This window comes from Cetorhinus maximus, chromosome 19, assembly GCF_964194155.1.
Source record: "Cetorhinus maximus chromosome 19, sCetMax3.hap1.1, whole genome shotgun sequence".
NCBI lineage: Eukaryota > Metazoa > Chordata > Chondrichthyes > Lamniformes > Cetorhinidae > Cetorhinus > Cetorhinus maximus.
In genome coordinates this window covers 42,793,482-42,819,048 of record NC_135897.1, presented here as the reverse complement: position 1 = coordinate 42,819,048, position 25,567 = coordinate 42,793,482, and the positions used below count along the sequence as shown (strand labels likewise).

General features: G+C 44.0%; 1 protein-coding gene across 4 annotated transcripts in view; it reads left to right on the top strand.

Annotated features, from left to right (window-relative positions):
• Positions 1–25,567, top strand: part of si (sucrase-isomaltase) — a 228,583-nt gene that overhangs the window by 169,119 nt on the left and 33,897 nt on the right. For all 4 annotated transcript variants that reach the window (XM_078563786.1, XM_078563784.1, XM_078563783.1 and 1 more), the window contains 8 exons: positions 6,035–6,160; positions 6,758–6,889; positions 7,006–7,116; positions 7,314–7,376; positions 7,714–7,830; positions 7,922–8,006; positions 9,179–9,317; positions 11,403–11,536. In XM_078563786.1, coding sequence (XP_078419912.1) covers positions 6,035–6,160; positions 6,758–6,889; positions 7,006–7,116; positions 7,314–7,376; positions 7,714–7,830; positions 7,922–8,006; positions 9,179–9,317; positions 11,403–11,536 — 907 coding nt within the window. The remainder of the gene's footprint in view (positions 1–6,034; positions 6,161–6,757; positions 6,890–7,005; positions 7,117–7,313; positions 7,377–7,713; positions 7,831–7,921; positions 8,007–9,178; positions 9,318–11,402; positions 11,537–25,567) is intronic.

Here is a 25,567-nt window from a genome sequence, read left to right as displayed (position 1 = left end):
ACAGAAATGGGACTCTCAGATCTCAGTAGAATGCTGGAGAAGTAGTGATAATGAGAACACATTGTTTCACATTTCTGGCTGGACACAAAATTCCAGTCTGGTGAACAAACATACAAGATAGAATCGAAAAGATCACCAAGCACAATCCAGCCAACCCCAACTCCCTGCATTCTGAACCTTCCCATGGTGACACCAGTCCAGATGTGTATAAACTGCTGGGTGATTTCCTCCTAACTAGCCTGACAACGTTAATGTACAAAAGAATTTGATGCAATTGTATTAATCTATGCACACAAAATGGTGTGTGGATGGATTTCAATTTCCTACTCCACGAGAGGATGCCTATTATCTCATTTCCTTGAGATGGTGATAGGTAGATTTTGTAAAGGATTCAAGCAATGTATGGTGAGGTACCGTGAAAAATGGTCCAGTATTATATTGCTGAGGCTGGACCAGGAGAAATATTTCCATATCTAGTTTCAACCTTCTACCAATGGTTGACTGCCCCATCAACAAACCCCATAGAGCCCAGGCACCAAACAAAACAATAAGTACCAATATATCCCTGCACAAAAAAACTATCAAATCTTTACACATACTCTTAAGAAGATCCTAAAGGATTACTATTACTGCAACAGACAGTTACAATGATAAAGAGTGGAACCATTCATTAGTACTTCTGATCCATGCACTTTGTATTATGCATGACCTGATAGCCATTTCAGAGATTTGGTTGCAAGGTGACCAAGGCTGGGACATAAATGTTCAGTGCTATTCAACATTTCAGAAGAATAGGAAGCTAGTAAAAGGTGGTGAGATAGCTCCATTAATTGAGGATGATATTACTACAATAGTGAGAAAAGACCTTTGTTCAGATGATCCAGATGCAGAATCAATTTGGGTAGGGATAAGAAATAGCAAAGTTAATAAGTCGCTTGTGGGAGTGATTTATAGGTCCCCTAACAGTAGCTACACTTTAGGATAGAGTATACAGGAAAAAAAGGGTGCTCATAAGAAGGGTATTGAAATAATCATGTGCGATTCTAATCTTCTTTTGGATTGGAAGAATCAGATTGGCAAAAGTAACCTGGAAGATGAGTTCATAAAGTCTATTCAGGACAATTTCTTAAAGTAGTACATTCCACTGCCAACCAGGGAGCAGGCAATTTTAGACCTGGCAATGTGTAATGAGACAGGATTAATTAATGACCTCATAGTAAAGGAGCCTATAGGCAACAGTGATCATAACATGATAATTCCATATTCCATTTCGGGGTACGAAGCGTGTCTAAGAATAGTGTCTTAAACTTAGATAAAGGCACTTACAAGGGTATGAGGGCAGAGTTGGCTAAAGTGAACTGGAAAAATAGGTTAGAAGGTGTATAGTAGAGAAGCAATGGCAGAAATTTAAGGCATTCCATAATGCTCAGCAAAGATATATTCCATTAAGGAAAAAAACTCAATGAGAAGGAAGCACTATCCATGGCTAACTAAGAAAGTTAAAGATCGCATCAAATCGAAAGAATAAGTGTACAATACAGGAAAAATCAGTGGTAGGTCAGAAGATTAGAAGGATTTTAGAAATCAACAAAGAATGACTAAAAAAAATGAGGGAGAAATTAGAGTATGAGAGAAAGTTAACTAAAAATATAAAAACAGATATTAAGAGTTCCTAGACGTGTTTTAAAAGGAAAATAGTAACTAAATGAGCATTGGTCACTTAGAGGGTGAGACTGGAGAATTAATGATGGCAAACAAGAAAATGGCGGAAGCATTAGACAAGTATTTTACATCTGTCTTCATTGTAGAAGACACAAAAAAAATCAAGAATGCTTGAAAATCAGGATGTGAAAGGGAGGAACTTAAAACAATCAAAATCACTAGGGAAAAGGTACTGGGAAAACTATTAGAACTAAAGGTTGACAAGTCTCCTGACTTGCACCCTAGGGTCTTAAAAGGAGTGGCTGCAGATATAGAATTGTAGCATTGGTTATGATCTTCCAAAATTCCCTAGATTCTGGAAAGGTCCCAGCAGGTTGGAAAATGCAGCTATTCAAGAAAGGAGGAAGACAGAAAGAAGGAAAGTATAGGCCAGTTAACCAAACATTTGTCATTGGAAATCCATTGTTAAGCAGGTAATAGCTGGACATTTAGAAAATCATCATACAATCAGGTAGGGTCAACACAATTTTGTGATAGGGACATCATGTTTGACTAATTATTTAGAATTCTTTGAGGCAGTAACATGCAATATAGATAAAGGGGAACCTGTAGATTTCCAACAACGCTCAAGAAGCTTGATACCATCCAGGACAAAGCAACCCATTTGATTGGCACCCCATCCGCAAACATTCATTCCCTCCAATACCGACGCACAGTGGCAGAAGTGTGTATCATCTACAAGATGCTCTGCAGAAACTCACCAAGGTTCCTCATAGTGTAGGAGGTGACATTTCAGCGTGGATGGAGGATTGATTGGCCAACAGGAAGCAGAGAGTTGAGATAAATGGGCCATTTTTAGGTTGGCAAGCTGCTACTAGTAGAGTGACTTGGATGAAGGGACTGAATGTGACTGAATTTTGCTGATGGCACAAAGATAGGTAGGAAAGTAAGTTGTCAAGAGGACATAAAGAGTCTACAGAGGGATATAGATGGATTAATTGAGTGGGAAAAAATGGCAGATGGTGTATAACGTAGAAATATGTGAAGATGTCCACATCTTCCACATTGGTAGGAAGAATAGGGAAAGCGTACTGTTTGAATGGACAGAGACTGCAGAACTCTAAAGGTACAGTGGGACCTGGGTACATGAATCACAATAAGTTAGTATGGAAGTGCAGTAAGTGATTAGGAAGGCAAAAGGAATGTTGACTTTTACAGCAAGCAGAATCAAATATAAAATTAGTGAAGTTGTACTATGGTTGTACAGGGTGTTAGTGAGACCACACCTGGAGCACTATGTGCAGTTTTGGTTTTGTTACTTGAGAAAGGATATAATTTCATTGGAAACAGTTCAGAGAAAGTTCACTTAACTAATTCCTGGGATGAAGTGGTTATTTTTTGAGGAAAGGTTGAGCAGGTTGGGTGTATACTCATTGGAGTTTAGAAGAATGAGAGGTGATCTGATTGAAACATATATGACCCTGAGGGGTCTTGACAGGGTGGATATCTCCCCAGGGAGAGCCTGGAACCAGGGGACACAGTTTGAACATTAGCAATGTCCTATTTAAGACTACAGAGATAATCACAGAATCTTTACAGTGTAGAAGGAGGCCATTCAGTCCATCGAGTCTGCACTGGCTCTCTGAAAGAGCATTCCACCTAGCACCACTCCCCTGCCTTATCCCCATAGCCTTGCACATTATTTCTTTTCAGGTAGCAATCCAATTCCCTTTTGAATATCGATCGAACCTGCCTCCACCACCGTTTCAGGAAGTTTGTTCCAGACTCCAACCATCCTCTCTGGGTGAAAACATTCTTCCTCACATCACATTTACTCCTTCTGCCAATTACTTTGAATCTGTGTCTTCTAGTTCTTGATTTTCTCTTAAGTGGGAACAATTTCTCACTATTTACTCTATCCATACCTCTCAAGATCTTGAGTACCTCTATCAAGCCCCCTCTCGGCCTTTTCTCCAAGGAAAACAGCCCCAACCTCTCCAATCTATCTTCATAACTACAGTTCTTTATCCCTGGAATCATTCTTGTGAATCTGCTCTGTACTTTCTCCAATGCCTTCTTCCTCAACTATGGCACCCAAAACTCCAGTCCTTTGGAACCACCTGTGTCTAAAGAACACTAGAAGATTATCACTAGTGCCTCTGCAATTTCCACTCTCACTTCCCTCAGTATCCTTGGATGTGTCTCATCTGGTCTTGGTACCTTATCTATTTTAAGTAAAGATAGCCTTTCTAACATCTCCTCCTTCTCAATGGTAAATTCTTCTAGTGTATCAGTTACCTCCTCTCACATCTTGGCCTGGGTAGCATCCTCTTCCTTTGTAAAGACAGTTGCAAAGTACACATTCAATACTTCCACTTTTCCTCCAGCTTCCACATGCAAGTCCCCTTTCTTGTCCCTAAGCAGCCCTAATCTTTCTTTTGCAACCCTTTTATTATTTACATGCTTATAGAAGAACTGGGGATTCCCTTTTATGTTAGCTGCCAGCCTCTTTTTATGCTCTCTCCTTGCTTTTCTTGTTAGTTTCTTCACTTCCCCTCTGGCTCTTCTGTATTCAGCCTGATTCTCCAATTTCTACCTGACATCTGTCGTACTCGCATTTCTTCCTTTTCACCTTCACCTCTATCCCTCTCGTCATCCTAGGTGCTCTGGATTTATTTGTTCCCTTCAAGGGAATATACCTTGACATTGCCTGCAATACCTTTTCTTTGAAGATGGCCCATTGTTCAGCCACCCTTTCTGCCAACATTTGCTTTCAACTCACTTGACTCAGATGCATTCTCATCTCATCAAAGTTGGCTTTCCCCAGTTAATTATCCCGGCTCTGGATTGTGCCCTGCCCTTTTCCATGACCAGCCTAAACCTTATGATACAATGATCACTGTCCCCTGGAGCATCTCCCACTGATATTTGATCCACTTGGGCCAACTTATTCCCCAGAACCAGGTCCAAAAGTGCAGCAGAAAATTATCTTGAACACATTCCAGGAACTCTCACCCCTCTTGTCCCTTTGTATTATTCCTATCCCAGTCTATATTTGGATAATTGAAGTCCCCATGTTATGATTACTCTATAATTCTTGCACTTCTCTGTAATTTATTTGCAAATTTGTTTCTTCACATCCCTTCCACTAGTTGGTGTTCTATATACTACACCAATCAATGTTATTGCACCTTTTTCATTCCTTACCTCTAACCAGAGAGATTCCGCCCTTGATCCCTCTGGAACGTCCTCTCTCTCCAGTACTGTAATGCCATCTTTAATCAATATTGCCACTTCCCCTCACCCCCGCGTTCTTTCCTTCCCTGTCTCTCTTAAACACCTTGTACCCAGGCATGTTTAATGACCAGTCCTGCCCTTCTTTGAGCCAGGCCTCTGTCATAGCAATAATATCATAATTCCATTCGTCAACCTGTGCCTGCAGTTCACCAATCTTATTAACCACACTTCTTGCATTCACATACATGTACATTAGCCCTGATTTAGGCCTTTTTACTTTCCCCCTTATCCTGACCCCTTCTAATGACTTACTATTGCCTACTCTAATTCTATCAAACTCTCCAAGTATTCTACGTACTTCAATACTACTCTCTGATATATTCTCATCATCAGTTAATACTTCTTTACTTCCCACTGCCAGTTTTTCTCCTCCCCACGCTGAATTTCCCCTCAGGTTCCCATCCCCCTGCCAATCTAGCTTAAACCCTTCCCAACACTACTACCTTCCCGCAAGGACATTAGTCCCAGTCCTGTTAAGGTATAACCCGTCCTTCTTATACAGGCCCCACCTGCCCCAGAACCAGCTCCAATGCCTCAGAAATCTAAAGCCCCCTCTCCTACTCCATTTCTTCAGCCATGTATTGAACTGTTCGATCTTCCTATTCTTGTGCTCCCTAGCATGTGGCACTGGGAGTAATCCTGAGATTTCTGCTCTTGAGGTCCTGCTTTTTAATTCCCTTCCTAACTCCTTAAAATCTGCTTTCAGAATTTCTTTCTCTTAGAGAATCTGTGGAATTCTCTTCCCCCAAAGAGTAGTGGAGGCTTGAATATATTCAAGGTTGAATTTGTCAGATTTTTGATCAGCAAGGGTTATGGGGGCAGGAAGGGGGTGTTGGAGGCTGGGGCAGACAGGAAAGTGGAATTGAGGCCTCAATCAGATCATCCCTGTCCTTATTGAGTGTTGTAGCAGGCTTGAGGGGCTGCATGGCCTACTCCTAATTTTTGAGTCCTTGTGTAAACTAACAAAATACAAATGCATGATGAATGTTGCAACAGAGAACAATTTGTGGTAAAAGGCATCTTGCCAGCCTTGAACTCAAATCAAAAAAATTGTCTTTTCTTGTACTCTTTCTAGCTTATTGGCCGTCCAGTCATGCCACCCTATTGGGCCCTGGGATTTCAGTTATGTCGATATGGATACAAGAATACCAGAGAAATTGAGGATCTATACACTGATATGAGGAATGCTGAAATTCCATATGTATGTTTATACTTATGTGCAAGTGTTGCATCAATCTATCTGATGATCTGTTGAGCATATGATTTTTTTACATAAGGATGAAAGAGTAACTGATGTAAAAAAACACTTTGAAGATATTATCATATACCAATTTACACCAATGGAAATTAGTTTCAGGTGTGCACTCATGCAAAAATGGCAGTATACATATCCTTCTCTTAATTGAATAGCCAACCAATATGACATCACCTCAAATGGGTGATCACATATTGGCTTCATTAATACAGCCCAGTGCACAGCCATTGGTTCTCTGAAGAACTCCATAAATCCTATACTTTTAACTCTTTTTAGTCTCTCATTAGATTAAAACTTAGCCTGCTTTGGAACAAGATTCTGTCCATAGTCCAAAACATGTCTGCATAGTGCTTCTTTGTCTCTGAGCTCAATGTGACATGCAGAGGTGCAGCTTTCAATGTAAATCAGGTTAGCCAACTAGGTATTACTCTGTATAGATATATTAGTCTGAGACTGGTAGCTGACATTCTTAACAGCAGCCTAAGTAATGCTGAATTGAACTACTCGGGGTTTCTATGCATTAAAATATATCTTTGTTTGAAGGATGTGCAATATGTTGACATTGAATACATGGAGCGGCAGCTGGACTTTACTCTTGATGTTAATGACTTCCAGAATTTGCCAAATTTGTTTGATAAAATGAGAAGTGAAGGGATGCGAATTATTATCATTTTGGTAAGCTTCTCGTATAACTTCTTTTCAAAAAAAAGACTTGAATTGTGCATTAAAAATTTAATTTGGAACTATTAATTTTGTACATTTGTGATATTACATTTTTTGAAATTATACAGGATCCAGCAATTTCAGGAAATGAAACCAAACATTACGAAGCTTTTACAACTGGATTAGATAATAATGTCTTCATTAAATGGAGTGACAATTCTGATATTGTGTGGGGGAAGGTAATCAATGTGCTTTTTTTATTTTTTGAGAGATATTTAAAACTTTAATGTTCTGAAGTCGTCTCAGTTACTTTTGTCATTAAGACAATTGTATTGCTTCTAATTTCACTACACAAATGGAATTTTTTGTGCATCATGACAGCTGCCAAATACATAAAGCCATAGTAACCTTTGAATTTTTTGAATACCCGTTACAGGTATGGCCAGATTTTCCAAATAAAACAGTCAATACATCAAAAGACTGGGATTATCAAGTGGAGGTAAGCCTGATTTATGAAAACATTGCATACCTGATTTAATTCTATTTGTCAAACAAAATCACACCTGCAACTAAAATATACTAATTTAATACTTATCTGAAGCCAAATGTTTTGCCATTTGTGTTTGCCCTGACAAAGAGAACCTAAGAAAGTTAAGTTGAAATCATTTTTAATGTGAACATGTTGTTAAAAAACAGACATGGAAGCAGGGGAACTTGATTAGCATACAAGAGAAAATTAGAAAGAAAGCCCCAATTTGCTTAGAATTAATTTTAAACTACATATTTAAGAAGTTTTGCCTGCTTTTTGTTAAAATTATTGTTTCATGTTGTTGCAGCATTATCGCTCTTATACTGCTTTCCCAGACTTCTTCCGCAACGCAACAGTAGAATGGTGGCATACAGCAATAAAAGAATATTATAATGAAAGCTTGAAGTTTGATGGACTTTGGATTGTGAGTTTTTACTGTTAATTTTCTTTCTCATTAAACAGCAATACCAAATTTCAATTAACAGAAAAGGCATTTTTCCCTTATTTCTCTATAGGACATGAATGAACCAGCAAACTTTGTTCATGGATCTGTTAATGGCTGTCATGATATCAAACTGAACAAACCACCTTATATGCCAGGTTAGGACATTTCCAATTAATGGGTTCTTCAAATGTGTCTCTCAAAGAGAATGCCAAGGAGTCACTTGAGCTCAGAGATCGATAGTTGTAGGATGCCTTGTCATTTAAACTGAATGTAGCTCGTCTGTATTTAATGTAACTCTGTATACTGAATCTCCCTCTCAAATTTTAAAACTGGTGAATATTCTGTTCTAGAATATATCAAAGTGGTGAACCATAGGTTATTACCTAATCTGCAGTTGTCACAGAACAAACTGCAATCTTTTTACCAACGTTATTTTGAAGCAATAGTACAATTTCAGTCTTAGCCACTGGGAGGGGCAGGGGGCGCGGATCAGTTGTTGGCCAAATTGACATTAAGGGAGGGGTAATATCACCAAGATGGGGTCAGTATCTGCTAACGCAGCTGCCACTTTTCATGAACTCTTCCCTCGGTAACAAGTTTGGCCTCAGGTTAGAGACAGTAGATGTCTCAGACGGTCAGCTTTTTGATTATACAAGTAGGAGATCCAGGTGTTAAAATGTAAAATTACCTCTACTTTTTCTTTCTGTTGATTGACGTTTGAACTTTTGCCAGTAACAGTCTGGTGACAACCTTTGCTTTCAGCCCACCTCTAAGTCCATCCATGTTCTTTGTTCTCCTAATTTGGAGGTATGGTTTAATAAAAGGTTTTATTCCCTGCCATCCTAAGGGGTAATGATGAGCCAAGAATCATAGACAGGAAGCAAAAGTTGAAGAATGCTTCTATACAAGTCTTACTCAACCCAGAAGTTTTGAGCCTGCCGAGCTGAGTGAATTGCAGCAATTTCCTGCAGGCTCTGTTGCTGTTTCCTTTAGAAAAGATTTTAGTGATTTCTCAAAGGAGAGTGGATAACATATAGGGATTGTCCTCAAGCGCGAAACTTAATGCAAAGGAAGTGTCTGTTTGAAATTTGAGTGCAGAGGTCCATGTGTCTGACTGTCAGCCACCACAATTTTTCATCAAAAAATTTTTTAAAATACAATTTAATTTTTCTTTAAACTTTAGAAATTAAAAGTTACAGGTAATATGAATCTGAATCTGAAATTTATCATACAATAAATTCCAAACATGGAAGAATTTGGTTCATCATTTTACCAATTTCATTCTGTTACTGTATTTTTCATCATGTGATACATTCTCATTTCTAAGCTCTTCAATCAAGGCACATTGGATTGCAACACAAGACACTATGTATGGAGAGTGAACAGATTCTAGCAGATGGAACTCCAGTAAGACACTATGATGTGCACAACCTTTATGGATGGTCACAAACAAAACCAACACTGGAGTAAGTTGTAGAAGATTACCTTTTAATAACTTGTGATTTAAAAATTATATGTGATCAAAAGCCACTAGAGATAAGTGTAGCTGGGCTGATTTTAAAGAACGGAGACGGAGTAATAAATAAGTTGTGGTATCTGAGTTAAATAGAAAAAAATCAATGCAATAGCTTGATTACAAAACCTATGCATTTATGTGCACAGAATATTGCATGTTGGAACAATTTTTAAAGGCCACAAATTGTACAAACCTTCCACCACAGCCCTATCATAGCTTCATCAGAAGTATGGTGGAATCACTATGTAAAGTTCCCACTATACTTTCGATTAAGTTATGGTACCACAGCGAGAAAAAAGTCCAGAGGAAATTCAGGCCAATTATTCATATGCTGCAAACATCATTTTAATCTGCAAAATGAAGATCAATAAGTGAACTGCAGAGAAAAAAAGTTCCAAATGGTGGAGTTTTGTGTTCATCAATGTGAGGATCACTAGCATTGCAGAATCAAATGCTTTTCTATTTTTGAACCTCAAAGTGAGTCTCAACCCCAAACTCAGCTTATTTTACATATCAATCACCTTGGGTATGCAAATTGGATTGGCAATTTCTTCCAAACTAGAGGCAGCTTTGAGGTCTAAATCTAACACACTTGGGGTTATATTGAGACTGACATAAGTCCTTAAAGGAATAGAGCAAGCAAGTGCTCGAACTGAATTTTGGTTTCATTGTAATTCAAGTTCCAAAGTAAAAGCTGTGTGTGATGAGCCTTGGTTCTGAGCACATGCCAACCCTCTGAATACTCCTGGGGTGATTTTCCAAGTTTGTGCTAACGGTGAGAACTTTCCTTATCATTAGCACAGCATGTCTATAGTTTTCAGGTGGTACAAAATGAGGATTCCATCACCAATATGTACCCAGAAAAGTAGCTCCAAGCTGCTTTAATGCAAGGGACTGGAAAATAGACGCTGTCAATGTGTAGGCTGAAGGTGACTGACTCACTATTGAAGGCATTGATGTGTGCCCTTTGTATACTAAAGCTATCAATATGTGACAGTAGGAAAGCTTAACCCTTAATGCTATACATTCATTTCTGGTAACTTTTCTTTTGAACATCTATCTGTAAGATATTTTCAATAGACTTACGTCTGGACACACATCCTGTCAGTTTTTGGATTATAAATGCCCTCTGTGGAAACTTTCCTGACCCATATAAAGAGATGCCTTCCCACTGATCCTGCAAACGCTAGCAGGATCAGCAGTGAAGGGATTTCAGGGCAAAATGATCCAACCAATTCTACTTCTCTGCTTTCTTAATTGTGTTATGTTTTGCTATTTAACTATGGATAATAATATCAAATTGAAGTTCTATATATTTGGGGTGATGGTAGTGTAGTGGTTAAGTCATTGGACTAGTAATCCAGAGGCTCAGGCTAATGCTCTGGGGCTGTGGGTTCAAACCCCTCCTGACAGCTATTGGAGTTTAAATTCAATTAATTAATTTTTTAAAATCTGGAATTGAAAGCTAGTCTCAGTGATGGTAATCATGAAACTACCATTGATTGTCGTAAAAACCCATCTCTTCACTAACGTCCTTTAGGGAAGAAAATCTGCCATCCTTACTTTGTCTGGTCTACATGTGACTCCAGACCCACAGCAATGTAGTTGACTCTTAACAGCTCTCAAGGGCAATTAGGGATCAGCAACAAATGCTTGCCTTGCCAGTGATGTGCACATCCCATGAAAGATTTTTTTTAAATCATAAGGACAAAATATATGATCTTAAAATGACAAACAACTTGCATCTCCCTGTGTGCAAAGTCATAGGAAATTGACTTAACATGCAATTGTGTGTATTTCCTGTTGTCACTAACCTTGTGTCTGTCAAATGCTTTGGGAGATTGACATGGATTCTTGAAAAGGAAAGACAAAAATATCAAACACAATAAATAGAGTACAGAAACACAGAAACATGGTTGTTTATACCACATTCTAAGCAAAGTAGAAAATTTTAGATTTAATTTTTGGAAAACTTCTGGTTCTCAATTGAGCCATCTTACTATTGTCATTGCAATTAACAATATATTTTTCATAGCTCTTTGCAGAACATAACTGGAGAGCGCGGGATCGTGGTGACACGTTCAACTTTCCCAACTAGTGGCCAATGGGCGGGACATTGGCTTGGAGACAACACAGCTGCCTGGGACCAAATGCATAAATCAATCATTGGTAAAAAGTTTAAAATTCCTATATCTTTAATCGAACTACATTTAATGTTCTTCTGCATTTTTTCCTCTCCTTCCCATTTTCTATCCTCTTCAACCCACCCTGAAAGCAGTGATTCATGTAATAGTAGAATCCCAGCAGCATTAGCAGTCCTCTGGACCCTTCATTAAGTAACTTCTCTTCAGAATTGTGGTTACAAGCCTTAGCATCCTTGGGTTATAGGAAAAATCAGATAAGGTTCCTGTTTCTGATTCAGATTCAGTGAAATGACCTCTGATGAAAAGCACACATGTGGATATGGGTCCACTTCCTACTCCTCCTGTCAAACCCCTGGACTCTCATTGTCAAAAGTCTGCTGAGGTTAGTTGCAGCATCTCATCAATATCACTGATTAGAGATTTTGCCTCCAACTCTCCTGATATCTGTAGTTTAATTAGCACTCTACATGGTGTATGTATTCTTTGAGCTACTTCAAACCATTTCTAATGTAATTATATTGGATGGCAGCCTTCCGTCTCATAAGACAATGGTTTGTGCTGTAGTGATCAACCTAAGTACCACCTGTTATAGCTTCAGCAGCACCTTCCAAACCCACGACCATTATCATCTAGGAGGACAAGGGCAGCAGATGGATGGGAACACCACCACCTAGAAGTTCTCCTCCAAGTCACTCACCATCCTGACTTGGAAATATATCACCATTCCTTCACTGCCGCTGGATCAAAATCCTGGAACCCCCTTCCTAACAGCACTGTGGGTGTACCTACACCACATGCACTGCAGCGATTCAAGAAGGCAGCTCAGCACCACCTTCTCAAGGGCAACTCATGGGCAATAAATGCTGGCCCAGCCAGTGAAGCCTACATCCTGTGAATGAATTTTAAAAAAGAAACCCCAATTTGGCACAACAGCTGCTGCAGAGGAAGACATTGGGCTGAGAAAGTGCACAATTCACTGGCCTCTGTTTTTCCTAGGCCCTCTTCTCAGCCAGCTGAGCTTTTCATTTCTGCTCACCTCTTCCAATGCCCTTCCAAACAATTCGCCACTTGTGGTCATGGCCAAATTTTCCACAGTTGTCAGTGTCAATGTCTGCCATCTTCATATCTTGCTTGCAGGTGTCCCTGTAGGGCAGGTATGGATGCCCAGAAGGTCCTGTACAGTTCACTGTATAGAAGGTCTTTGGGTATATGGCCGTCATCCATCCAATGAATTTGCCCGAGTCAGCACAGCCATCAGTGACTTAGCACTGAGTGTACACTGATGGATTTAGCATGCTCCAGCACTTCTGAGTTGGTGACCTTGTTCTTCCAAGAGAGGCCAAGTATACGCCTGAGACAGTGAAGGTGGAAACTGTTCAACCTTTTCTCCTGCCTAGCATATGTTGTGCAGGTCTCACCATTGGACAGAGTAGTGCAGTGAGGATGCAGGTTTGGTGATCTCAGTCAGGTTGCTGTTGTTCTACACTCTCTTACTCAGCTTGGACATAACAGCTACAGCTTTGGCAATGTGTGTGTTGATCTCAACATAAAGTGACAGATGGCTGGTGTTTGCAGAGTCCAGATATGGGAAGCTATCAACAACTTCCAACGTCTGATTGTCAACACTGATAGATGGCAGTATGGCAACATCCAAGACCATGAAATTTGTCTTTCTAATGCTGACGGTCAAACCAAACTCTTCACATGTATGAGAGAGACTATCCATTTACCGCTGAAGGTGTTCCTCAGTGCGGAATGCACTGGGGCATCATCAACGTAAAGCAACTTTCAGATGAGGACTTGGTGCACCCTTGTCTTGAATCTCAGGCAAGCAAGGCTAAACGGCTTTTCTGTCAGTACTGGTATGTAAGTAGACACCCTCTACAGTTGACCTGAAGGCGTATGGCAGCAGCAAAAAGAAGAACATGCCAAAGAGAGTCAGTGCCAGACCACAACCTTGTTTGACCCCGCTATGGATCACAAAGGGTTCCGACGTTGCCATAACTGACTTTATCCATCATGTTGTCATGGAAAGGGGAGATCACATTGAGCACCTTTGGCAGGCAGCCAATTTTCTCCTGCAGCTTAAATACACTGTCATTGCTCACATAGCCAAATGCCTTGGTGAGATCGATGAAAGCAATATACAGTAGTCTCCTTTGTTCAGGGCATTTCTCTTGCAGCTGTCGGACTGAGAAGATCATGTCAGTTGTAGATCTTCCAGTTCTGAAACCACACTGGAATTGCTGGATTGCCTTTGGGAATGCTGTGTGACTCTCATTTAACCCCTGAGCTACCAAGGCTCAGGAATAATTTGTGTCAGCCAGATTGAAACCATTTAAGCTGACAGTATATTCCTATCAAATCCACCTTTTCACATCCCATTTCACCAATATCCCACCATCTGCAAAGATTTACAACCTGCTGGTAGTGTAAGCATTTGCCTTTTTTTTTATCCACTGCAACTTCCCTTACCCCAACCCTAACTTTCTGACTTGATATATTTTTAATTCTTTCATGTGAGCACGATGTGATGGAGCATCACTGGCAAGGTCAGCATTTGCTGTCCATCCCCAAATGCTCTTGTGAGGTTGGTGGTGAGCTGTTATCTTGAACTGCTGTATTTTACCACTATACTTTCAGATACCTAATTGCAATAATTGCAGCTTTAAGGAGTGTGGTGACTGTAGCTTTAAGACTTATTGTGTTGTATAGTATCATGTGACAGTGTGAACGAATCAGCTCTAAGCACAGGGAACCTTAGAGTGGGGGTTCTTCTTCTAGTTGTGGAGCTTGATGGAACATGTAACTGCTGCTGCACCCTGTAAATAAAGTTTGATATTTCTAATGAGAAACCTGTTTGGAAAATCAAGTCCATAACAAACTGGCAATGAGGATAAACTGGGTTGTCCCTTGCCCAGTGACTGTGAGTATCTTGTTTAAACAGAAGTCAATGATAAACTCACCAGATATGCCACATTTTGGCAGGATTGACCCCTTCAAACCATCCACAGACGATATGTAGAACGTCTTTGCTTCTATTTCCAGACAAGTAAAATAATGGGGGAGGAAAAGAGGGAAACAATTTTCCTAAGCGTTTGCAGGACTAAAACCTATCATTTAATTTGAAGTTTGACAGCCCCGAATGCCCCTGATTGGAAGACCTTTGGTGAACTGGTGGACCTCTTTAAGGGACACTTTCAACCCAAACCCACAATCACCATGCAGAGGTTTGTTTAATTCTAGGATTAGAGCCCCAGGGGAGACCATTGCTACATATGTAGCGAAATTGAAACAACTGACCGAACACTCTGATTTCAGGGAGACCCTAAGCAATATGCTCAGGGGTCGTTTGGTCTGTGGTGCGCAAGGTGATGCTATTCAACAATAATTATTAGCTGAAGTAAACCTTGATTTTAATAAAAGCTATACAAGGCACAAAATGACGCCGTTTTTCCAGTTGGGGCGGGAACGGACAGCCGGGTGTGGCGCAAAAAGTTGGGTCTCTGCTGCGAAGCAGAAGACAGTCCCCGCTACCCAAAAGTTTAAAATAAATACAGGGAACAGCTCAGCAGCTAAATCTAAAAATCAATTGTTACCAATGTGGAAGCAATCATACTCCTGAAGCTTGCCATTTTAAAGAGGCGGAGTGCTATTTTTGCCAAAAAAGAGGGTACAAACTGAAGCATTGTAAAGCAAGATTGATACTCAGCAGGTAAATAGAAAACCTTTAATAATAGAAGTGGACACTGGTGCTTCAACCACTGCAGTGGGAGAGCACACCTTCAAATATTTAAACAAGGGTACACAACAATTGAATTTGGAGCAGACTTCAGCCAAATTAAAAACTTATAGGGCTGACTTTTTCCCTTGTTGGGTGGGTGTGCGCCCGTCCTGAATGAGCGTAAAATTATGTGCGATGACGTCGGGCAAGCGTCCCGATGTCATCACGCGCTCACGCGATATTTCAGCCAGGGGGAGGGTGTGGGAGTTGGCATCGTGCCTGCCGACAATTAAATGGCCTATTAAGGCCCTTAATCAATTAATTGATTGGAATTTTTTGCTGTCCAACCATCTGGTTGGCGGGCAAGCAAAAAGGCCAAGTGGCCTTTGCATTTTTGGCGAAACCTGATTTACGGGCAGGATGAAATCTCAACCGGTGATTTTTAAAAACTTTTTAATATTCTTATTTAACAAAACCCTGCTCATGTGACAGAGTCACATGAGGGGACATGTTTTCATTATATTAAATAACTTTATTTTTATTGTTAAAAATCTTCAGCTCCCTGAGGCTGCTCCGTGCCTCAGGGAGCTTTTACTGTGCGCACTCACACTCATGCAATGCTTCAGTGTTCGCGCTCCTCCCGCCTCCACCCTGGCAGCGCTGCAGCACGTGTTTTTCACTGGCTGGCCGTTAATTGGCCAGCCAGCATGAAATCGCAGTTGGGGTCTGATCGCTGGTGGCAGGCGGCTTTGCGACCTCTCCCGGGACTGCCCACCTGATAGGGTAAAATTCTGCCCACACTGGCGAAGCTATCTCCAAGTGAAGGGTATTACCACTGTACCTGTTTATTACAAACACCAAACAGCACAACTCTTCCCAGTGGTAGTTATAAAAGACGAAGGACCAAGCCTTCTAGGTCGCATCTGATTGACCAGTGAGATTTCCAAAGGAAGTAGGAAGAGTTCCTGATTTGGGAAAAAAACAAGGCAAGGTACTTCAGAATGAGCCTGGAGAGTCAAAGGACCTTAACAGGGTGTGAAAGGAGTGTGTAGTCATTCACCAATCTGAGGAAACGAAGACTGTCATAAACAGCAGCATGGAAGAACAGCAAAAGAGATTAAAGGAGACTCGGTGAATTACAGAATTCAAGACGAAGCAAGTGAGCTCCACAAAGGAAAGGAAAACCTGTTGAAAGACCTTAACACACTACAAAGATCCCTCAGGTCAAAGTTTGTACCTCTGGGAAATTATGAAGAGAAACTTCATGAACAAACTGAAGAACCAGTTGGTAGAGGAGATGCAGCAACGTTCAAGGTTCCAGGAGGAAGCCAACAGATACAAGGAGACAGAAGAGCTGAAGAATCAAGTGAAACAAAAGAGGCATTAGAAGGAAAAGTCGTGGAACTTTCCAAAATGCAAGTGGGTGATGAAGCCATGGGTAGCTCAATCCCTGGATGGAACCAAGTTGAGATTTCGCTTGTGAGAAGTCTGGCTGACTGTGAAGTCAAAATGAAGGACGAGAGTAAACTCAGCGGTAGACAGAAGAAGACGAGATGGAAGATGGTTTAGAAAATAAAATGAACAACGCCCCACACTACTACAGGTTCAATACCTTCAGAGTTACTTATGAAGCAACCCCTTCAAACAAGACTAAGTCTGATACTTCCCAGTTTGGAGGGGAAGATGAAGAAAAGATGAGGGAATCAAAAAGCAACTCATGATTTGCATAGTTGTGAGCGCGAATTTACTGTTGGTGAAGCAGTATACAGACGAAACTTCGGTGGTGGACCGAGTTGGTTACCTGGTGTAATTGTTGCTATGACCACGTAGAAGTAGAGGCTGGATCGCCCGCAAACACAAGGATCCTTTGCGAAGAAGGGAGCTACCCCAACAAAATGATGTTCCACCTGTAACCATTGTAGAACCAATGGTCCCTGTTGAAATTGCTTGACCAAGGATAGACATGCCACATGTCTCTGTCGGAGTGGATAACACTGAACTGCCTGTGCCTAAAGAGGTACCTGATGTTGCTGTGGTTCCAGATAATGTGGATCCTGTAAGCGTTCGAAAGTCGTGGAGCTACAACATTCCATCCGGATCAGGAAACCACCTGAGAGACTGAACTTTCCATGACCCATGTATATATTCATAATGTCATGAAGGTAGATGTTCTTGTAAATACAAACTGTACAAAAAATTTAAAGGGGGTGGAATGTAGTAATTTAGCTTTAAGGAATATCATGACTAGCTTTAAGACTTACTGTGTTGCATAGTATCGCGTGACAGTGTGAACAAATCACCTCTTAAGCGTGGGAAACTTTAGAGTGGGGGTTTTTCTTCTAGTTGTGGAGCTTGATGGAAGCATGTAACTGCTGCTGCAGCCTGTAAATAAAGTTCGATGTTCCTAATGAGAAACCTGCCTGGAAAATCAAGCCCATAACGCCAAGAACTTCCTAGTTCTAGGTTGAAGGCCTGAATAAAAAAGAGACTATTGAAGAAGAAACACCGTCACTCGGTCTGATACTTGGAGCTTTCAGCTCAGATATGGGGATTACAGGTATTTTAGAGAGTAGCATAAAGGCGGGACTCAGGTATGAGTGGCTGGCAGCCAGGGCAGAGGGAAAAGACTGCGTAGGTACCAGCTCCTTAAAGAGCGAGGTTACACATGAGCTCTGCTTCAGAGATCATGAGGTCTTAAGAAATAGGAGCACAAGCAGTTCATTCGGTCCCTGAAGCCTGCTCCACCATTCAATAAGATCATGGCTGATCTGACTGTGTCTTAGCTCTGCTTTCCTGCTGGCGCCCCATAACCCTCGACTCCCTTTTAGATCAAAAATCTAATGTATTCAGTGGCCCTGCCTCCACTGCTCTCTGGGGAAGAGAATTCCAAAGATTAATTACCTCTGAGAGAACTTTCTCTTCATTTCAATCTTAAATGGGAGACTCCTTATTTTTAAACTGGTCTCCCTTAGTTCTAGATTACACCTACAGGAGGAAACAGCATCTAACCTGTCAAACCATCTCAGCATCTTACATGTTTCAAATATGATCACCTCTCATTCTTCTAAACTCCAATGGGTAGAGGAGAAACCTGGTAAATGTTTCCTCATAAGACAACCCCTTCAACCCAGGAGTCAGCCAAGTGAACATTCTCTAAACTGCTTCCAATGCAAGTATATCCTTCCTTAAGGATACCAAAACTGCACATAGTATTCTAGCTGTGGTTTCACGAATGCCCTGTAAAATTGTAGCAAGACTTCCCTACTTTTATTCCCCATCTCCCTTTACAAAAAAGGCCAACATTCCATTTGCCTTTCTAATAACATGCTGTTCCTTCATGATAACCTTTTGTGATTCACTTACAAGGATAGCCTGATCTCTCTGTACTGCAGCATCCTGCAGTCTTTCTCCATGGACAATCTCACATTTCCCACATTATACTCCATCTGCCAAATTTTTGTCCACACTTAACCTACTTATATCCCTTTGCAGACTCTGAGGCCTGAATTTTCATAATTCTGGAAGGGTTTCTGGCTTATTCAAAATCCAGTCCATCGTTATAGGATTTGTGCTGCATGATTGATTTCACAACTTATCATTATCACAGTGGGGTGCCTTACAGTTCAGTTTGATTAACAGCTCCAAGTGGTTATAAAATCTTTGATGAGGGGCTGTGAATACACGTTCACTGTTATAATAGATTAAGTGATTTAGGAATTTAAATGTAGTGAATGAGTTTTTATCAATGAGAGTGTCTTTTTTTAATATTGAATTCATCCATAGACATTTAGAACTTTATTTTATTTCCACTTAGCATGGGTCCTGAGGTCTGCCCATGCTGGATACTGGGTTAGTTGGCATGGAGGGGTGAGGGTAAAGGGTGGCATGAAGTTGGCATAGGGGCTATAAAGGGCCATGGAGGGTTGATAGAGATGCATAGGTTGGCATGGAGGGTATGAGGGGCCATGTGGTGTGGGTGGGGGGCATGAAGTCGCATGGGTTTGCATGGATAGGCCATGGGGAGTGTGTGGGGTCTGAGGGGTAGAGGGGTTTTTGTTTGTTTTTGTGCAGCTGGAACAAAATGCTGCAGCACCAAGGCCGGCCTTTCGCCCAGCCTGCCTCTGCACCCGCTCAAAGCCACATGCGCTGCCTCTGAACTGTTACTGGGACAGCCCCAGTTAGCACCCAACAGCAACCAGCACCCCCTTTCTCTCTCTCTCTCTCTCTCTCTCCCCCCCCCCCACCCCCCACCAGAACGACAACCTGAATCTGGGGCACTTTCTCCCGAGTCAGGCTTGTTTGTGGAGCTGAGAATTTTCCCGACTCTGAGCAGAAATTCAGGCCTTTGTCTCCTCAACTTACTTTCTTAGCTATCTTTGCATAACAGCAAGTTTGATGACAATACACTCAGAACCTTCATCCAAGTAATTAATATAGATTGTAAATAGCTGAGGCCCCAGCACTGATTCCTGTGTGGAATTCCACCAGTTACAGTTTGCCAACTGGAAAATCACCCATTTGTCCAAACTTTCTGCTTTCTATTAGTTGGTCAATCCTCTTTCAATGCTAATATAAGGTGCGGGGCTGTTGGACAATACAAACCTGGGGTTATATCCACAGGAACTGAAGTGAGATTGGTGCTCGTGGACAGCCCATCCAGAACATAGTTTTGCTGCTGTCTTCTCTCTTCTGCTCCTCCTTTTGTTTCTGCTCCTGTACCTCCTCTTCCTCTTCCTGAGATCGTTACTGAATCTGTGGTGGAAGGACTGTGCCCTCATGTTTGTCAGCTTTAGGAGAATCAGAACATCGACTCTGGAGAGCTATGAAGGGCTCTTCCAGTGTGTTCAGGCAGTGGAACATTTACTTCAACACCCTACTTGTCTGCTCAATAGTATTTCTCATGGCAGCACAGCTCTCACTGGCCATATGTGGTTGGGTTGCGGAGGGGAGTCATCAACCAGTTGTAGAACAGATAGCAGCCACCCTCTAGTGTGACGTGATGGCTGAAAAATTGATGGAACAGCAGACTAGCACAGGATGAATGTATCATGACCTCTGCCAGAATAACAGAATTCACCAGCATGGTCGCACACCAACTGCACGTTTAGCAAGTGGAATTCTTTGCCGTTGCGGTACATCTCAGCAAAGCCACGTGTGTGCAGTTAATGGCCCTGTACCCTGAGGAAGCTCACTACCCTGGCAAAGCTATGTCCATGCTACACCTGATTCTCCCTGGTCAGAAAGAAAACAATGAAGTCCGCTCGCATTGCATACAGAGTCGCAGCCACCTCCTCGATAATGCAATGGATGGTGAACTGGGAAATGTTAGATTTGTCACCTGTACCAGCCTGGAAGAATTCTGACATATAAAAATCCGGGCCTATGGTTACCCTCACAGCTGCTAGCAGTCCCGTGCTTGAATGACTCTGAGACAACAGGCGTGGTTCCAAGAAGTGGTAGAGTTTTGAACATCTCCATTAATCACAGGCAGCAAACACACTGCTCCTGGATTAGGTGAAGGTACGAAAACTGCTCCCAGAAGACCCTAAGTGGATAACTCCTCCAGCTGAAAGCCCTTCTCCATCTCATCTTTCTCCTACTCCCTCTGCACGATCTACCCCCCCCGCCCCCCCCCCCCCCCCCCCCCCCCCCCAATTAGGGCAGGGGTGGGGGGGTGGGAATGGAGGGCATTGCTAGAATGGCAGCTATTATCTGGAGCAGATTGTGAGCCCAAAGCCCTTGCTTTAATAACCAAGGTCAGAATTTTCTCGTTGGTGTGGGGGGGGGGCGGGCCCCGCATGCCGACGTATAAAATGACACGCAGTGACGTCAGGCGAGCGTCCCGACATCACTGCGCACCATCGCGATATTTAGGTGGGCGGGTGCGCGATGTTCTCAGATGTGCACCTGCCATTAATTAATCAGGTACTTAAGGCCCTTGAGGCAGCAATTATCTGGTATTTTTCGGGGCCCGTGCTATCTTCAGGACGTCGCGTGGGCGCAACGGGCAGGCAGGTAGGAGACATTTGTATAAACCTCATCCAGGAGCGGGATAAGAGCGGTGAGTTGGATCGCGAGTGATATCTGTTAGATATTTAATTGTGAAAGTTACTGCTATTTGCCTGTGTGAGCAGGAATACTTCAAAATCCTTCAGGTCAGGACTCTACAGTAAAGATCATTTTTGGGGCCTGCAGGTTTCATTCCCTTAGCCTGGGAATGGGAGTTGTGCTATCCACTGGAAGCACCTCCTCTGAGGAAGAAGCGAGGGCTAGAAGGGGGAGGAGGCCAGGAGTCCACATTCAGCCTCCAGGGGAGCCACCTTTGGGAGAAGAGGTTCAGGCACAAGGGGTGCTGGGCCAAGAGGAAGTCCAAGGAGGAAGGGGCCGCAGAAGACGCCACTATCCTGCTGCCAGGGTATACAGGCGGCAGAGCAGCTATCTCAATATGTCTGAGGTGCAGTGCCGAAGGAGGCTCCGTCTCTCAAGGGAGACAATTACCTCCATTTTTCAGATCATAAGCCCTGAGATCTGTGCCAACTGTGTGGGTGGGCACCCCATGCCAGTGGCGCTGCCCTCAACTTCTATGCCTCCGGCTCTTTCCAGGGGTTGGTGGGTGGTCTTTGCAGTCTCCTAATCAGCTGTCCACACTTGCGTCAAGCAGGTTACAGACGCTTTGTTCAGGCGTGCATTGACTTTCATCCACTAACGCTGGGACAAGGCCAGCCAGACAGAGCGAGCCAGAGGCTTCGCAGCCTTTGCTGGCTTCCCCCGCGTTCAGGGTGCAACAGACTGCACACATGTGGCCATAAAGGCACCAACAGGTGAGCCCGGTGCCTTCGTCAACAGGAAGGGCTTCCACTCCATGAACGTGCAGCTAGTGTGTGATCACAGGATGCTGATTCTACAAGTCTGTGCAAGGTACCCAGGCAGCTCCCACGACGCTTCCATACTCAGACAATCCCAGGTGCCGAGACTCTTCAGTGCTCCAGCCTGGTTGGATGGATGGCTGCTGGGTGACAAGGGCTATCCCCTCAGAAGGTGACTCATGATGCCTCTTCGCCATCCAAGAACAGAGGCTGAGCAGCGGTACAACAGGAGCCATATCTCCACAAGGGCTGTGGTAGAGAGAACCAATTGTCTTCTCAAGATGCGTTTCCGATGCCTGGACCGTTCAGGGCCGCATTCCAATACTCTCCAGATTGTGTGTCACTTATAGTGGTTACATGTTGCGCTCTCCACACTCTGGCGCTGGAAAGGGGTGACGCAGTGGACGAGGAAGATGTAGACGCAGTTGCTCCGGCTGCACATGGTGAGTCCAGTAGTGAGTCCGAGGATGAGCACGCACAGGAGAATGCTGAGGGGGTAGAGGCTGACCTGGGCATAGTCCAGGGAGGCAGGGACTCCCAGGAGGCTTTAATCCAAAGAACCTTCAGCTAGCCCACCACAGATGGACCTCCAACACACGCCAGAACTGCAAGCTCCATACTCTATACCCAAGTGCTCAATCTGCCTGGATAGGAACATTAACTAAGGCCTTTGTTAATAAAGCTCAATGTCAAACAACTCACTCATAACATCATGGGTTCCCGTCCAGAAATAAGGAATCACCCTTACATTACAGCCTTATGGCCATGCTTACATATCAAAATTTAATATAACAAAATGAACTTCAGAAAAAAAAAAAGTGTTGCACATCACACCAAGTCTTAATTAACTAATAGTGGGGAAACATAAAAGCACCAGTGAGAAACCCGTGGTGTGCCTAATGTACTTTGAATTTACACTTACGGGTGCTATGTCTAGGTACTGTCCCCTCGCTGGCACTGGCATCTGAGACAGCCTGCTCACTGTGCTGTTCTGTTAGCCTCGATGACCTTGGTGGGCGTCTTCTGGCCTGTGAGCCTTTGCTGGTCCCACTGGGGAGGGAGCGGCCAGTTCCACAGCTGGCATCTGCCCAGTTACCGCAGCCTCATCCGATGCCATGGTCACTGGCAGAGGGATGGAGAAGCTGCTGCCCTCATCAGGAGCGCCCTGAGAGGAGCCCGCAGAGACGACAGGCAGCTGCTGCGCCGATGTAAGGTCACTTTGGACCTCCCTGCTCACCGTAGATGGTTGGGCACCGAACTGGGATACTTGGTGCCCAAACCATTTCCCACACTGGCACTGACCAGCAGAGGTCAATGCCACTGTGAGGGCTTGCAGATCTGAGCGCAACCTCAGGAGGCCCTGATTGTTCTCCTGGAGGTGCCTCTCCTCGAGAGTCACCACTCTCTCCATGGAGGAAGCATGGCACTCGGCCGTGAGGCTCATTGCATCGGTGATGCTCCGCGTGCACTCCTCCAGCACGGGCACCATGCCACGCATAGCCTCATGTATCTCCGCCAGATACTCCTGGATACCTTGCTTGCACGTCCAGCGTTTGCTGTCTCATGGACGACTCCAGAGACACATCATCAGCCACCCACCGAGCATGTGCCTGGTCCCCAACAGTCCTCTGACTGCTGGCACCCTGGGCACTCTTTGTCTCCGCCCGCACTTCAAGCGAATGTGAAGTGCCCTCACCGCTGTGCCCCGGGACACTAACCAAAGATCTAATTCCCACCGAAGTGCTAGTATCTGCATTGGTGCCTGCCTGGCAGAGATGGTGTGACGCTGGAGAGTCGATATGTTCAGGGCCCTCAGGTGTGAGAGGTGCCCCCCCTGCCTCCTCCTCCCGGCCCTGCTCCGGTGATGCTGAAAGGAAGGACAAGGATATTTGATTAGTTAAAGTGGAGACAATGTCAATGTGCATGCCGGTACCCCGGATCATTATGCACTCAACCTTCCATAATCAATGGCCAACCCATGTTGCAAACTTCAATCACTGAGCATTCAGCAGTGCCATGGCTGCTGGGACACACATGGTGATCTCAGTGCTGGGCAAACATACCTCCCCGTGGCACTCCAGCCTCACCATCACTGGTGAACCTGGGCGCATGGCGCCTCTCCAGATCCATGGCCTGCTGTTCAAAAGGAGTCAAGATGGCCAACTGAGCCTAGCCTTCGCTTGGCGGACTTGTGCAGCCTTTTCCTGAAAAGGAGAGTAGAGCATTGATTAGTCCAGCCTGTACGTGGATTTCTGTCGCATCCCTGCCAACCCAATCAGAGTGGAGCATTGCAGGGCTCTGGTTCTTCATTACTCCGCAGCTGCCGCACACTCACACAAAGAAGCCAGGGCTGACCGCCCCCTTGCCCAAATGCTGCCTCCATCACATTTGACAAGACAAGGTGTAACCTTGCAAAGCAAAGAGGCACAAGCACGTGGAACCCAAAGGCCAGCAGGTGGATTGCTGCCCCACCACCTGGAAGCTCCCCTCCAAGCATGTTAATACCCTGACTTTGACATGCTTTGCTATTCCAGCACTGTGCCTAGGTGCAGATCCTTGAGTTTCCCCTCGATCCTATGCTCTGGATGTCAGTGTCACACATGCTGCGGGTGCAGAACCCATCTCAGCATCTCAGCACAACCCTCTCAGGGTCACCTAGGCATGGGCAATATCTGCTGGCCAACCTAGTGAGGGAAACATGCCGAGAAGGATTTAATGCTGTAACTGCACTAAGAGTTGTTGGAGGAGGGCCGGGGGGCGGAGGGGGGTGGTGGGGGGTGCACTTTGGGGGGAAACGGTGACAGTTTCATTAAGTGACCTCAGCCAACATGGTACTCACCCTTGGCAGAGAAGAAAAGAGTCGACGTTTCGAGTCCTCATGACCCTTCAGCAGAACTCATGAGCACTCGAAACGTCGACTCTTTTCTTCTCCGCCGATGCTGCCAGACCTGCTGAATTTTTCCAGGTAATTTTGTTTTTGTTTTGGATTTCCAGCATCAGCAGTAGTTTTTTGTTTTTATCTGTGGTACTCACCCTTCCCGAGCGCAGGATGTTGTTGAATCCTTTGCGGCACTGGACCCATGTGTGTCGCACCACATCATGGGAGCTCACACTCACGGCCAGCTCCTCCCATGCGCGTTTGGCCAGGCGGGAAAGCCGCCACCTCCCGGCCCTCGGAAGCAGGACCTCCCGCCATACTGCCACCTCCTCCAGGAGGGCAGCTAGGCACTCATTCGAAAACTGAGGGGCACACTGCCCCGCTGGCCTACCCTCCGGCCTGGCCTGTCCCGCTGCCCTACCCTCCGGCCTGGACTGTCCCGATGCCCTACCCTCCGGCCTGGCCTGTCCCGCTGGCCTACCCTCCCGCCTGGCCTGCCCCACTGGCCTACCCTCCGGCCTGGCCTGTCCCGCTGCCCTACCCTCCGGCCTGGCCTGCTCCGCTGGCCTACCCTCCGGCCTGGCCTGT